The 14,644-nt window shown below is 42.5% G+C and overlaps 2 protein-coding genes across 3 annotated transcripts in view; one reads left to right on the top strand and one right to left on the bottom strand.

Annotated features, from left to right (window-relative positions):
- MICALL1 (MICAL like 1) overlaps window positions 1–5,496 on the top strand; it is a 40,098-nt gene extending 34,602 nt beyond the window's left edge. For both annotated transcript variants that reach the window (XM_060245473.1, XM_060245474.1), the window contains exons 14-16: window positions 536–650; window positions 978–1,024; window positions 3,793–5,496. In XM_060245473.1, the coding sequence (XP_060101456.1) occupies window positions 536–650; window positions 978–1,024; window positions 3,793–3,914 (284 nt within the window). In that variant the 3' untranslated portion in view covers window positions 3,915–5,496. The remainder of the gene's footprint in view (window positions 1–535; window positions 651–977; window positions 1,025–3,792) is intronic.
- On the bottom strand, window positions 5,492–12,775 carry C8H22orf23 (chromosome 8 C22orf23 homolog). The gene is made up of 6 exons (XM_060245476.1): window positions 12,563–12,775; window positions 12,302–12,364; window positions 11,068–11,256; window positions 10,198–10,329; window positions 8,735–8,835; window positions 5,492–6,873 (listed from the first exon to the last, which is right to left on the bottom strand). Exons 1-6 carry the CDS (start codon window positions 12,666–12,668, stop codon window positions 6,757–6,759), a joined length of 708 nt encoding a protein of 235 aa, XP_060101459.1. The 5' UTR covers window positions 12,669–12,775; the 3' UTR covers window positions 5,492–6,756.
- Between the last annotated feature and the right edge of the window lie 1,869 nt (window positions 12,776–14,644).

Raw genomic sequence — 14,644 nt, 5'->3', positions numbered from 1 at the left:
CACTCTTGAATAAAGTGAAGGGCTGTATGCCCAGGGCCAACTTTTCAGCATGCTCTTTTTGTTTATAGTAATAGAACAAAATCTAACAAGCAGAAAAGAGCCTCCCGCCAGGCCAGCCCTTTCCCTCAAGGCGCAAATTGTAGGAAAGATACAGGGAAGAAGAATTTCCTAGTCAACAAGGGGGGAGGGAAGAAGAATTTCCTAGTCAACAAGGAGGAGGGAATGTACTTTGAGCAATTTTTCCAAGGCATATAATGAACATTCAGTCTCAAACAAGAAAATCAGGAAATGTATGCTTTCTTGATTTCTAGGCTTTCTTGCTATGTTACTATCTTTTTTATACTTGTGATGCTGCCTTCTAGGATAGAAAGCCAGAGCTTGAATGCAGCCCTTACTGTGTTTGCAAGACCTTGAATATTAAAGAAGGGGCAGAGTGGGGTCAGACACCTTCTTTTTGTGTGATGTGAGCAGAAGCCCAACCACCTTGTCCAATGAAGCTGGTTGCATAACTTGGTTTTGTTCTTTCGTTGGGTAGAGAAAGAGTGGACAGATGAGGACCGGGCGAGGGAGAAGGTACTGATGCAAGAGCTGGTCACCATAATCGAACAACGGAATGCCATCATCAACTGCCTGGATGAGGACCGACAAAGGTAGCCTGAGGAAAAACAGCAGACACCCTCTGACTACTTCTGGGTAACAGATTGGCAAGACAGTGCTGGCTGCAGCATTGCATAGCACAGCTGCACAGTGTGGTTGTGGAATCTTCTCTGGGTGTCCACATTTTGTCCAAGGGTGTTGATGCTAGTACCTTGGGTGAAAGTGGGCTGGGGAAAATGCTTGACCTGGATGGAATAGCTAGGGAATATTGGCTGTGCCATATTTGGAGAAGAGACATTTCTGTAGCTTGTGAACGTAACATGTGACGTGGCTGCTCTTGCTAAGGCAAAAATCTCAGTCTTCCTTTCCTTTTTTTTCAGGGAGGAAGAAGAGGATAAAATGTTAGAAGCCATGATTAAAAAGAAAGGTGAGTTAGAAGCAGAATGGGAGAAAATGCTGTTTCTGGAGACTGTTGACTGGCTAAGTGCTTTTTAACAGACTTGAAAATTACTATGACCGTAGTGGATTCCAGAAAACAATTTTTAAAGTGGGAAAGGAAACTGTAGCTCCTAATTTCAATGTCACCTTGATTGTGGGGCAATACGGCATATAAAGCAGTACCATCTCTACCCTCCAGTTATCTGTTTACCCCAAAAACAGCATGTAGGTGCCAGCCCTGGTCAGAGACAGGAACTGAGGAAGTTCAGCCAATGCAAGGAGCAACAAATTTATTTATTAACAAATATGTATCTTGCCTTTCTGCCCTTGTAAGGACCACTAAGGCAGTTTAAACATACATGATAAAATTACATTATACAACCATTAAAATCAGCAATCGTCCCAAACATACATCATTAAAACAGTTTTTAAAAAGAGTTAAAATACATACAAAACATAACGAACATTGGTTAGGAATAACCTCCTGTAAAAGTCACCTCAGGGGACAAAGGAGACTGAACTACCCTTTTCCTTCAGAAGTGATTATGTGAGGAGGGGGAACCTTGGACACAGTGTGCCAAAGATGCCAGCCCTTCCCCTCCTCCCACCCATTTGCCTCCCCATCCCGTCCCTCTGGCCACTTCATAAGACCATACATAAGCCACACATTCTTTTTCACGGACACACTGGTGTTTGCTACTTTGGGTGATTGATTCTGCTTTGGATAGTCCTGGGACAGGGCAAGAAAGGGCACTGAAACCCTGTCCCTGAGCAATGGGAACCTTTCTATGTTTTGAGATTTTTCGCAGGTGCTGCCCATGCATTTTCAAGCATTTCTTCAGCCATAAGGGCTAGAAATAAGCTTCCTTTACAAAGACACCCCCCCCCCCCTTCTCAAGAAACTGAATTTGGCAATCCAGACAATTTTCTGTATTTATACTGTATTGTTGTGGAATTATGGCATACACACAGCCCTGGAATTACCCCTGAATATGTGGTTAAAATTCCAATCTGAGATATCTTCATGCAAAAAAGGGTTGGAGACGTGTCTGAGTGCAACCCACCAATGACCAACCACCTGTGAAGCACTTATGTTTGACATATTCAGAGGCAATCCTTCTCATACTGAAGTTTTCCAGAAATTAGGGTTACCATCTTTTTGGTTTTAAACAATTTATTGGTAGCATATGGTTACAAAGCTTTTCTATTTCTTAATTTTTTTTTCTTTTTTCACATTAACCCATATGACATTTCCATCCCCCCTCCCTCCAATGTTGACTTCCCCGAGGTTATAAGTTCAAATCCATACTAAAGGCACTTCTGACTGCACAAAGTTCCATATATGTATTCTTACAACTAAAAAATTGTCCAATATTTCTTTACTTTCCAAGTTTTCTCCATATATCCTTTAAATTTTCTCCACTCCCTTTTGAATATCTCTAGATCATAGTCTCTTAGTGTTCTGGTTAATTTGTCCATTTCGCACCACGATAAAACTTTCATGGTCCATTCCCATTTCTCTGGTATTTTTTCTTGCTTCCAAAGCTGCGCGTACAAAGTCCTAGCAGCTGATAACAGGTACCAAATTAAAGTCCTGTCTTCTTTTGGGTATTTTTCTAATTGTAATCCAAGTAAAAACGTCTCTGCAATTTTCTTAAAATCATAGCCCAAAATTTTGGTGATTTCTTGTTGTATCATCTTCCAGAATTCTTTCGCTTTTTCACATGTCCACCACATATGGAAGAAAGAACCTTCATGTTTTTTACATTTCCAACATCTATCCGACATTTTCTTACTTATCTTAGCCAATTTTTTCGGAGTCATATACCACCTATACATCATTTTAAAACAGTTCTCCTTAATGCTTTGACAAGTTGATATCTTCATTGAGTTCTTCCAGAGGTGCTCCCATGTTTCCATTTGTATTTCTCTATTCACATTAATTGCCCATTTGACCATTTGAGACTTTACTACTTCTTCTTCTGTAGACCATTTCAATAATAACTTATATACTTTTGATATCAATTTTTCATTGTCACCTAACAGGACCCTTTCCAGTTCTGTTTGTTCTCGTCTAATTCCCTCTGATTTTATGTCATTTTCCATCAAACTTTTAATTTGTTGCATTTGAAACCAGTCATAATTGTTGTTTAACTCTTCTGAGGTTTTTAATTCAGTTTTGTCTCCTTGAATCTTAAGCAGTTGGTTGTATGACATTTCTCTTTTTTCTTCAGAATCAGCTGTTATTTTTATTACTTCTGCTGGCACTATCCATAGGGTTACCATCTTTTTAAAAGCAAAAAGGACATATTTTCCAACTGACTGCTTCAAGCGATTGCTATGACAAATCTCATTTTAAATGCCCCTACTATTTAAGCTGTGATAATTGCTGCTAACTAGCAATATTCCTAACCTTCTAACCCCAAAAGAGGACATTTTAATACCACCTTCTCGGGGGGGGGGGGGAGAATAAAACATCATTCCAAATTCTGTAAATAGTGCCTGTTCTTGATTACAAAAATATCTGAATTGTATGAAGCATGAAGATACAAGTTTTGCTCATTTGCTTAATCTACTTAATGTAGTTCAGTTACAGAATTTACCTTTTTTTAGTAATAGAAACTAGAATTTGCTCTGCACAGTTTTATATACAGGCACTTGCTTGGATGTGTCATTTCTGTGTGTACACTGCATGAAAGCTGTCATACATACATTACCCATAGACTGTGTTTACTTTGTATCTCTTTTCTTCAGAAGGCTTTCTCAAGGAGGCAGAGGCTGAGAGCAAGAAGAAAGGAAAATTCAAGCCCATGAAAGTGTTGAAGCTACTTGGGAACAAGCATGAGTCCAAAAACAAATCTCCCAAGGAGAAAAGCTAGAACAGGTCAGAGCTGGTAGGATGCCATGCCTTTTGACTGCAGTGATCCACTCTGGCTGGCACTTGGCAAACAAGACTTCTGCTCCCTGCCCCTTTTTAGAAGCTGTGCCTCACCATCCACCAAAGATGGCTCTTTCCAGAGGAATGCCATCAACTTCCAGCCTTAAGACACTCCTTTGCCTAGTAAAAGGGAGCAGGCATGGCATGTCCCATCAGCACTGAAGATTACCAAGGGACAGACTGGAGGCGAGAGTGGCTTGTCCCTGCAGCTTCAGGGTGGGGTGGAGAGAAGCGAAATTCCTCAGTTGTGTGTTTGTTCTTTATTATTAATGGTTCTCAGCAGTACAGCATTTGGGTGTTGGTGGGAAACTTGCACTAATTGTTTCCCTTCTGCAACTGTGACAGTCACATGTGCCTCGAACCTTTCTCTTCTGAGCTGGGGGGGGGGAGACTTTCCATTGACCTTGCCCCACCCCCTTCTGTACCGAAAGCCCTTCTCTCTTTACCAGCTTGTCAAAAATCCCGCTTTGGTCACTTGAAACATTTGGGCTTTGAGAGGATTATTTTTGTTAGCTTAAACTGTTAAACTAGAGAGGTGTCTCAAGGGCTTATAGAACCAGCCAAAAACCTAACTAGTTCCCATTTCTGGTAGCCTTCCCTGCCAATGAAGGAGAGGTCCTGTGAATGCTGGATGTCTTGGGAAACTGTTCAGTGAAGCATGGAGGGATTGGTGCAGGTCCAAATAGGTCCCTCTTTCTTGATGCTGTGACAAATTTCATCCACTGTGTTCCTCAGGGGACAAGACAGGCAGGCGAAAGGTCACACGTTCCCTGCCCACAGCCAGAGCATAGGAGGGTGAGGTCAAGCTGTACTCAAGGCCAACGAGGTTTCTTTTTTGCCTTGCTCACTAGTACCACCCTCTAGCGCAGTTTGGAGGCATCTCAGCTGCTCCTTCACCATATTGGTCTTTATATACTTTTTCTAAGTATGCAAAAGGGTCTCTCTTAGCTGAATGTCAAGCCCCCACATCCCTTTGTGCTTTGTTTTGTTGTATGCACACACACACACATGCTTTTGGGGGAGGAGAGGCGTCTTGCCTCCTTGCTTCCTGCCTTCTCCTCTCAATCGGGGAGTTATTTATTAAAAATGTTTGTTTTGTCTGAGTTAGACACTGGTAGTATTGTAGGTGTTGGCTAGTCAGCTGTTAGTCTTGAGTTCTTGTTAACAGACTACCAGCCCAGAGCAAACTGCTGTGCTGCCTTATCTAAATACATGGAAATGTTTTACCGATCTTCATTTGTTGGGGAGGGGGCCTAAGAACCCCACTGCTATCAGACCTACTTGGGGCAATGTTCTCATTCCCTACAAGTGGATGACATCAGCACTCCAAGGCAAGATCAGCCACAGTTTTGATCCCAAAGCACAACTTCTCTGTAAAAACAAAGCAAACTTATATTATTAAAAGGTACCAGATCTACTCCCATTTGAAATCCTCTGACCTTAACGGACATTATTGCTGTGTATTAACCACAATCTCCACTGATATGCAGGGAACAAAAATTAAACAAAACTATTGTATTTAGCATTTGTTACAGTGTTTATTTCCAGCAGAAAAGGAATATCTATTTAAATGGAAAATGGAGGACACAGATGTTTCAGCTCTATACTCCAAACTAGTTTCCCTTTTCCTTTCTAAGTCAAAGTAGAGCAACTGAGGGCCAAAGCTTACTGGATGGAGCAGCAGCCGAACTGTTCCTGTTCCCACCTAAAAGCAGGCGCACTGGAGGGTTTGATTCTTACAGCAAAAGGACACATGAATGAGAGAAACTGAATGTTCTCCTCCCACTTTCTCATTCTATGCTCTGCCTTGGGTCCTGCAATAAATCTCTACTAATGAGTGGGATTTTCATCAGCTGTGTGGGACTTCCCTCATCCTGCTGGAGTCCTCAAATGCTGTTCCTGTGCAACAGCCTGAGGGGGGAGTCTCAAGTCTGCAGTGGGAAACAGGCAGTTGCAGCCACCCTTAGCAGTAACTTTCTATGGGATTGACCACTCTGTTTCTTTTTTTCTCCCAAGCCAGTTTCAATGCCAGAAATTATCCAGGCTGAAAAGAAAAGTGTTTTGGGAAATGGCATGTAGTGTGGTAGCCCAAGGCCCTTGCCTGAACATGCTTTCAATTCAGCTAGGAACACATATGCTTGAGATGTAAAGGGTGTGTATGTGGGAGACTGACATATGTTTAAACAAAGATAGCTGCCTTTTTCTGTTGTAGTTTGGGCATGACATTCCTTTGTGCATGCAGTCTTACTGAGGCAGCTATGAAATCAGAAATAAGACTAATATTGCATGAAGCCCTCTGAGGTAAGGGTTCAATGTGATACAGGCTGAGACACAAGATATTGCTTGCAGGGCTTTGTAGTTCAGCAGCATCTCATTTAAACTGGGCCTTCAAATGTGGAAAAGTTACACTGAGTGCAAAGCCCTGCAGGTGAGTTCTTTTGCTTGAGTCTGCATCATGTGTAAATCGGTGAAGTCTCCCTCTGATGCAGCAGACACCACTAATTTTCTTTCAGCCCTTGCTAGTCAGCTTAGAGGGAAAGTATCTTTATGCCCTTAACTAATTTCAGTCAGAAACCCACTTGCTACTGTTGAAAGCTACGAGTGGTGTGATCCTGATCCTCTTGTTTCCGTGCAAAACAACTTAGCAGTACAAACTCTTTTGTAACTGTCTTGTGCCAAAGGTCTCAGATGGCACCACCAACATTCCTGATGCTGTCTTCTGTGGAGGCCTAGCCCTGTGATAGCAAAAAGAAGCAATTGTCACATTCTGGAGTAGGAAAGAACTATTCTTGATCTCTGCTTTCAGGATCAGGCTTGTTGCCTATATTAAAGGCTTTAGCTACCGCCTCTCTCATTTCTGCACTTCTCTGATTATCAATGATTTCCATCTCCCGTAGCTTCTGCAAATAAAACAAAAGGTGGTGGTAATGAGAATACTTTTTTAAAAAAATCTCTCAATATATAGACAACAGTGACCAGGTAGACATTATATATCAGGACTTTCAAAAGGCTTTGACAAGGTATCTCACCAAAAACTCCGGAGTAAACTTAGCAGTCATGGGATAAAGAGGATGGGTTCTCTTATGGATTAAAAACGGGTTACATGACAGGAAGCAAAACACAGGAATCAATGGGCATTTCTTGCAATGGAGGGAAATGAGCCGTGGAGTCCAAAAGGATCAGTATTGGGGCCAGTACTATTTAATTCATTTCTAAATGATCTGGAACTAGGGGCGAGTAGTGTAGTAGCCAAGTTTGCAGAGGACACATAACTATTCAGGATGGTAAAAATCAAGGTTGACTGAAGAGCTCCAAGAGAACCTTCACAAACTGGGCGAGTGGGTGAAAATGTGGCGAATTAAGTTCACTGTTGGTAAGTATATGGTGATGCACATTGGGACAAAAAAAAGACCTTGGGGTTGTAGTGAATAGCTCAATGAAAGTGCCAACTCAGTACGCTACAGTGTGAAAAAGGAAACTCTGTGTTAGGGATTATTACGAAAGGGATTGAGAATAAAAATTCTGATATTGTATTGGCCCCATATAGATCTATGGTGCTGCCTCATTTGGAATACTGTGTGCAGTTCCGGTCACTGTATCTCAAAAATGACATTGCAGAGCTGGAAAAAAACAGAGCAAGGCAACCAAGATGTTTATGGGGTTACAGTACCCTCCCCAAGTGGAAAGGGTGAAGAATCTGAGATGTTTAAGTTTAGAAAAGAGACAATTAAGGGGAGGGCTCATGATAGAGGTTTATAAAATGATGCATGGGATTAAAAGAGTTGACAAAGAGAAATGTTTCTCTATCAAAATATTAGAACCTGAGGGCATCCAATGAAGTTGATGCACAGAAGGTTCAGTATGGGTAAAAGGAAATATTACATCATTTAATGAATCGCCCCATCCAGGCTGTTGCTGGGCTTTAGGCAATGTACAACAGAGTAAAAAATACAGACAGATGGACCCATAAAACTATTTAAACTAAAACAAACCCCAATGGCATCTTATTAAAGTGCTGTTAAACAGGTTACTGAATGTTACATCAGAGCCTGGGGGGCCCCTAAAAGGGATAGAGGAGGGAGGTACAAGCAAAGCAACCATTGTTGCCCTTATGCAAAAGCTTGGCAGAACATCTCTGCCTTACAGGCCATGCAAAACTGTAGACGTTCTTGCAGGGCCCTGGTATCTTATGACAGAACGTTCCATCAAGAAAGTGATTCAAATGTGGGATTTGCTGCCAGAGGATGTAGTAATGGCCACAGGAATAAACATCTTTAAAAAGGGATTAGATATATTCCTGGAGGATAAATCTATCAATGGCTACTAGTCATGTACATAGATCCAGGTGTGCAGCCGTGTTGGTATGAAGCAGTAGAACAAAGCAGGAGTCACATTGCTTACATACTAGTCTAGTCATGGTGACTGAGGGGAACCTTCACATTCAGAGGCACTAATCCTCTGAATCTCAGAGCCAGGAGGCAATATTTCTGTTGTTGGCTGTCCAGAGGAATGGGCTGGCCACTGTGTAAGACAGGATGCTGAACTAGATGAACTACTGGTCTGATTCAGCAGGGTTCTTCTTATATCAACATGCAGAAGTAAACAGCTGGACTTGCTTTTTCCAAGCTAGCGCTAATTTGAAAAAGGATTTTCCTGTCTTACACACACACTCCTGCCTAAGCTTTGACCCATTACAAAGCTGGACTAGTAATGTTCAATACTGTATATGCTAAAATTCCTGAATTAGAAAAGCCCAAATACCTGTGATATTTCAGTGAGTATGATCCCTTGATACAACTTGCCCTGCCCCAGAGCCTCCATTTCTTCCAGAAACTGCTTCCGATCTTCAACTTCATTCACCACTGAGTAGGGAGCAAAAAGATGGCTACATGGAATGAGGAATCAGAAGGCAGAAACACTATTGCCTCAACACTGAGTCATCACAATTTCCACTTGTGTCTCAAACTGTATTAATTATCTATATAGTTTTTAAACATGAAAAACAGCCATCGCTCCAGAGGGGGAAACTTGTTTAGTTTGCTTCTGTACAGGTGGCCAGTGTGTCTAAACTGAGGCTTTAATCCACTGATAATTTCTACAGACAGAAGAGATTCCTGTCTGCCTCCCTCCCTCCCTGCTGCAGCCCAAAATGCCTCCTGAAGTGCAGCTCTTGGGAAAGAGGACTCCCAGGGACAATATGGAGGGTGGGAGTCAAAAGGTCTGAAGAGTGTGTGTGTGGGAGGGGGGTGGGAATCTGAAAAAAATCATCCTTTCATATGTGGAAATCTTGCATGAGATCCAAGCCTGAGGATGCCTGAAAGCCCTCTAACATCTGATGAGGTACTGAGGTATGTACAGGGCAGTGCCAAGGCTGGAAGCAGCACAAGAGCCTATCTCTCAGTGCTGCTTCCACCTTGGCAGGCATGCCTTCCTTAAGTTGGTGCCACCACTGCTGGCTGCCTGTATAGCTGGACAAGCCTTACAGAAGATCAGCTCTGCTCTGTAAATGCCCAGATGGGAAGCCACCCCATGCAATGCCCGCTGTGCCCCTCCTTTGTCCATCTCCTGTAGTCCTATGTCCAGTTTTGTGGAATCAGCATGGGGAGCAGTCTATACTACAAGCTGAAGCAGGTTTCATGTGGAAATTAAAATATACATGAAATAATTTGATTCAGAAATGAGGTACATGAAATCATTTGATGACCAGTGCAAAAGAACCTTTGATGCGGCTCCCATCAGGCAATAATTCTCAGAGTCTGTTCATACGGGGTGGGCAAAATACAGCCAAGTCTCTATATCAAAGCTTTCACTGAACCTGATGATACACCTATCTCTTTTGGAGAGCCAGTTTGGTGTAGTGGTTAAGTGTGCGGACTCTTATCTGGGAGAACCGGGTTTGATTCCCCACTCCTCCACTTGCACCTGCTAGCATGGCCTTGGGTCAGCCATAGCTCTGGCAAAGGTTGTCCTTGAAAGGGCAGCTGCTGTGAGAGCCCTCTCCAGCCCCACCCACCTCACAGGGTGTCTGTTGTGGGGGAGGAAGGTAAAGGAGATTGAGCCGTTCTGAGACTCTTCGGAGTGGAGGGCGGGATATAAATCCAATATCATCATCATCTTCTTTTGTCTGACTAGTTCCAATGCCCCAGGAGGGGACAGCTGCCTCCCTCTTTATCTCCCCAGTCCACAAAATCAAGCCACTGCTTTTAGCCCATTTGATTACATACATTCTTCAAACCGGTCAGGCTCCGGTACCACCTCTTCCACTTTAACTGGCTTCTTCCGGGGCTCTCCTTCCACTTTATCCTTTCCTGTTGCTAAAATATTTTGGAGCCTTTCCTTCTCCTTTTCCAGGTCTCCTGTGAACACCAAAGGAAAATGATAACTGAAATGTGATGGAGAAGTGCTGACAGCATTGCACACATTGCTCTGAAAAGTGCAAATATTTGGGGTAAAACTTCTGATACAAAAACAATCATCCATATTTATGCAAGAACCTAAACACAGAAAAGTTTGGCTGGGCAAAGAAATGGGTAGCAAAGATGAAGGGGAATTTGGTGATAGGCTGCTTTAAGCTTGCAGAGGTTAAGAGGAGAAATTAACATGTAGAAGATTTCAGTAAGCTCCTCTAAAAATTTCAACTGAGCCCTGACTAACTGGAGGTTTCAAATATATAGGGATGAACAAGGGTGGCCAACAGTAGCTCTCCAGATTTTTTTGCCTACAACTCCCATCAGCCCCAGCCAGAATGGCCAATGGCTGGGGCTGATGGGAGCTGTAGGCAAAAAACATCTGGAGAGTTACCATTGGCCACCCCTGGGGATGAAAACTGAACTAGTACAGTGCAGCGGCAAACTGCACAAGCAGGGGAGTTCCCAGCTCAAATCTTGCCTCAGTCATGAACTCAGTGGTGGCCTTAGACAAGGTAAAATAGGAATATAAAATCATCGTATATGACAGCTATAACAATTACTGAATATGTATGAGCTTAGACTACTTTACAGTGCCATGTAAATGCTAAGTATCATTTACCTCCCTAACTCCTCTTTCCAAACCAGCCTACTGTGAAATTATCGATTGCAAGTATGGTCACTTACGAGTGGCTCGTGGCCTGAATCTCTCTCGGGTATAGGCATCACCTGCCTGGCAGGCTTGAGCAGGGCGGAGATGAGGTCTGCCAAACGGACTGATTGACAAGAAAACTTTTGGGGGTGAAGAAACAGGCTTTGGAAGTTGTGGCTCTTTGCTGGATGTTGGGTTGCAGTGGAGAGGCAGTGAATCACCACCTAAAAAAGGAAAGAAGATCAGGAAGGCAAAGTTTGTACTTAGTGATAAAGGAACTGAACTTGAACCTGACAGTGTTTTTAGAAAGAACCTGGACCCGCTATAAAGGACAGCAGGGCTCCGATTTGAACCAAAGAGCTATGTAGCCTGGTGGAAGTTCAACAGTTGTTTAATTGTTGTATTTATAGATCACCTTTCAGCCACTATGACATCTAAGGTGATTTAAAATAAAGCATTTTTTTAACCTGGTTAAAATAATAAAGTAAATCAGCTGCAGTGGATTCATTCCTCCTCCACAGCCCTCCAAATGTTCTGGCTGCTGTTGTTTCCTTCTTCAATGGTGCAGGATGAGCAGCTCTATTAGATCTTCTAGCTCCCCACACATTTCACTGTATCCTTCATCAGGGGATCTTACATAGAAATTGCTCTGGCTCTCTTCTTAAACTCAATGACTGCAGTTGTTCAAAGTGGGAGTCAGATAAGTTTCTATGTAAGATCCCCTGACAAGGTATATAGCAAAATGCATAGGGGTCTAGAAGATCTAATAAAACTGCTTGCACCTTGCTCCTCTTTTCTCTGACCTACTGGTGCAGCCTTATGTTCTTCAATAGGCCAGTGTTCAAGCTGCAACTTCTCAGTAGATGACACAATGGAACAGGGTATCTAACAAGGAATCTTCTTGCTTGAACAATGTTTTTTTTATTCCGGGGCTTAACTTAAAAAAAAAAAACCTCCCCACCACGCACATTATTTTATAGTATATACTGAAGAAGATTCTATTCAGCAATGATTAGAAAGACAAGGCAGTCTTGCTTATGAGTTTACAGGGAGAGCTGCACTTGAGTCTATTAAGAAATCACCATCTGTGACTTATCCTTTTTGACCTTTTGAGCCCATTATATGTTCCCCCTTTCCAAGATGATGATTTGTTTCTTTGTTTCTTTGAAGATGGGTCATGTGATGTGAATGCAGCTGAATCAGATTTAGGATTCTGGGAAATAATAACCAAAAGCTCTATTGCACTACAAAAAGAAAAGGATGACTCACGTTCCATACAGTTTCTAAGATAACGTTGTTGGAAGTTTGTTAGTTTGGATTCTTGCATCATCACTAAAACACAAAAGATATATTTTAAAACCCTTATGTGAGAAATCCCAATGACTTCCATGAGCAACAGAGAGCACAAGTGCAAGGAAATACATTCAAACTGACACTTAGATGAGGTCCATGAGCAAATGAAAACAGGATGCACAACTGCTGATCAAGGGTGCTCATTCTTGTTCATAACTGTTTTCCCCTTTAAATTACCTTTTAATAACTCCTGTGTTTCTTTGCTGTATTCAGTTACAATGGGAGCATGCCAGAATCCAGTGCCTTTTGCCACAGGAGGTGTGGTCCTTTCTCCAGAAGCCATTGTGGCACCTTCCAAAGCAAAGAGAAATATTTTTTGCCAATAGGGCTGTTAATCTGGATTTATTAAATCCCCACATTGTCTTGAGTCATGTTACCATAACTCAAAGGCATGATCTATCTCCACCTGCAGTCATTCCATCATTTTTTAAATTAAATCCTGTCAATATATTTATTTATAGCCCACCTGTCTCAGGGAGGCTCCTGAGGGATTATAAAATATGAGAAGCAATTCAATCTGGCAACATAAAACATCCAATAAACAATGCAGCAGGACTAGGATTATAAAACTGGAGAACTGTCTAAGGCAGAAAGTATATTACAAGGTAAGGCAGAAAACACTGCAACAAAAAGAGGGAAGTAAGCATTGCAATCAACTACAATCACATCCTTTAGAAAATCACTTTTGAGCTGCTCTATTATGCTGCAGTTCTAATTCATTTATAAAAATGCCCTCCTAAACATTTATTCTTTGCTTATTCTGAGAAATTATAAAGGTGCTGGGGCTTTGCAGCCACTTTATTACAGTGAAATCTCGCTGCTTTTGGCACAAGAAAAGGGGAGCTGCATAAATTGACCAGTGAGAAATGGCTGAGGAGTGGATTGTTCTTATCTTGTGGCAGGTTGGGCTTAATGTAAGTTTGACAGTGCCATGACTCTACAACTAATAAATCCAAAATTGACATATTTAATTAGGCTGTTGAAAGGGCTCTGGAGAGCAGCTGCAGAAAAAAACAAAAGAAACCTAGAACCATGTATATGGTGACTGCCCTCCATTAAAAATCAACTTCATCAGAATATATCAGTGTTCCCAAAAGGTTCACAAAGTAAGTTTGAATACCTTGAGGACAAAAAAGATTAAATATAATTAAGTAAAAATATTAAAATGGGTTTCACATTTTGTTGCTTTTATTTATCTATAATGTTATCACAACAGGCGTAATATTTTCTAGGCCATCTTATTCTCCCAGTTTGTGAACCACAAATACAAAGAGAACAAAACAGTAATAGCTCCTCTGAGGGAAATTGTCAACAGGTCCCTACTTGAAGGAACCTTCCCCCAGCCTCTAAAGGAGGCAGTGGTCCTCCCCCTTCTAAAGAAACCATCACTTGTCCCAGCTGTATTGGCAAACTATCGGTCGGCGTCAAACCTGCCTTTTTTTGGCAAGATCATTGAAAGGGTGGTAGCAGTGCAGCTACAGAGCATTCTGGATGACGCTTCCATGCTAAGTCCTTTCCAATCCGACTTTTGTCTGGGTCATGGGACAGAGACAGTTGTGGTAGCTTTCACAGATGACCTCCAGAGGCATCTGAATAGAGGCGGTTCAGTGGTACTGATGCTATTGGACCTGTCAGCTGTGTTCGACATGGTCAGCCATCAGTTACAGACCCACTGCCTTGCCAATGCTGGGATAAAGGGGTTGGGGGTTGGCTTTACAATGGCTCTCCTCTCTTTTCCAGGGGTGGGGACAGAGGGTAATGATAGGGGAGGAACTATCTCGGAGGCACGCACTTATATGTGGTGTGCCACAGGAAGCAGTCCTCTCCCCAATGTTATTTAACATCTCCATGTGCCCCCTTGCTCAGAGGTTTGGGCTGGGATGCCATCAGTAAGCAGATACCTAGCTCTATCTGTTGATGAGTGGCCAGTTCGACTCCACCCTGGAAGATCTGTCCACAGCCTTACAAACCGTGACTGGATGGCTTTGGCTGAGTCAATCGAAACTGAATCCAATGAAGACAGAGGTCCTGTATCTAAGTTGCCGTGGTCCAGGACCAGAGGTCTCTCTACCAACCTTCAATGGAGCGCCATTTACGCTGGCAGCAAAGGTTAAAAGCCTAGGGGTGCTCCTGGATCCCTCTCTAACAATGGAGGCCCAGGTAGCAGCCAGTGCAAGACCACTCCCCTATCACCTTCGGCTGATAAGGCAGTTGGTTCCCTTTCTCCAGTGCGACTTGGCGACAGTGATCCATGCTGCA

The sequence above is a fragment of the Heteronotia binoei genome, chromosome 8, assembly GCF_032191835.1.
Source record: "Heteronotia binoei isolate CCM8104 ecotype False Entrance Well chromosome 8, APGP_CSIRO_Hbin_v1, whole genome shotgun sequence".
In the NCBI taxonomy this organism is placed as follows: domain Eukaryota; kingdom Metazoa; phylum Chordata; class Lepidosauria; order Squamata; family Gekkonidae; genus Heteronotia; species Heteronotia binoei.
The sequence above is the reverse complement of the archived record's forward strand: the minus strand, read 5'-3'. Positions and strand labels throughout refer to the sequence as shown.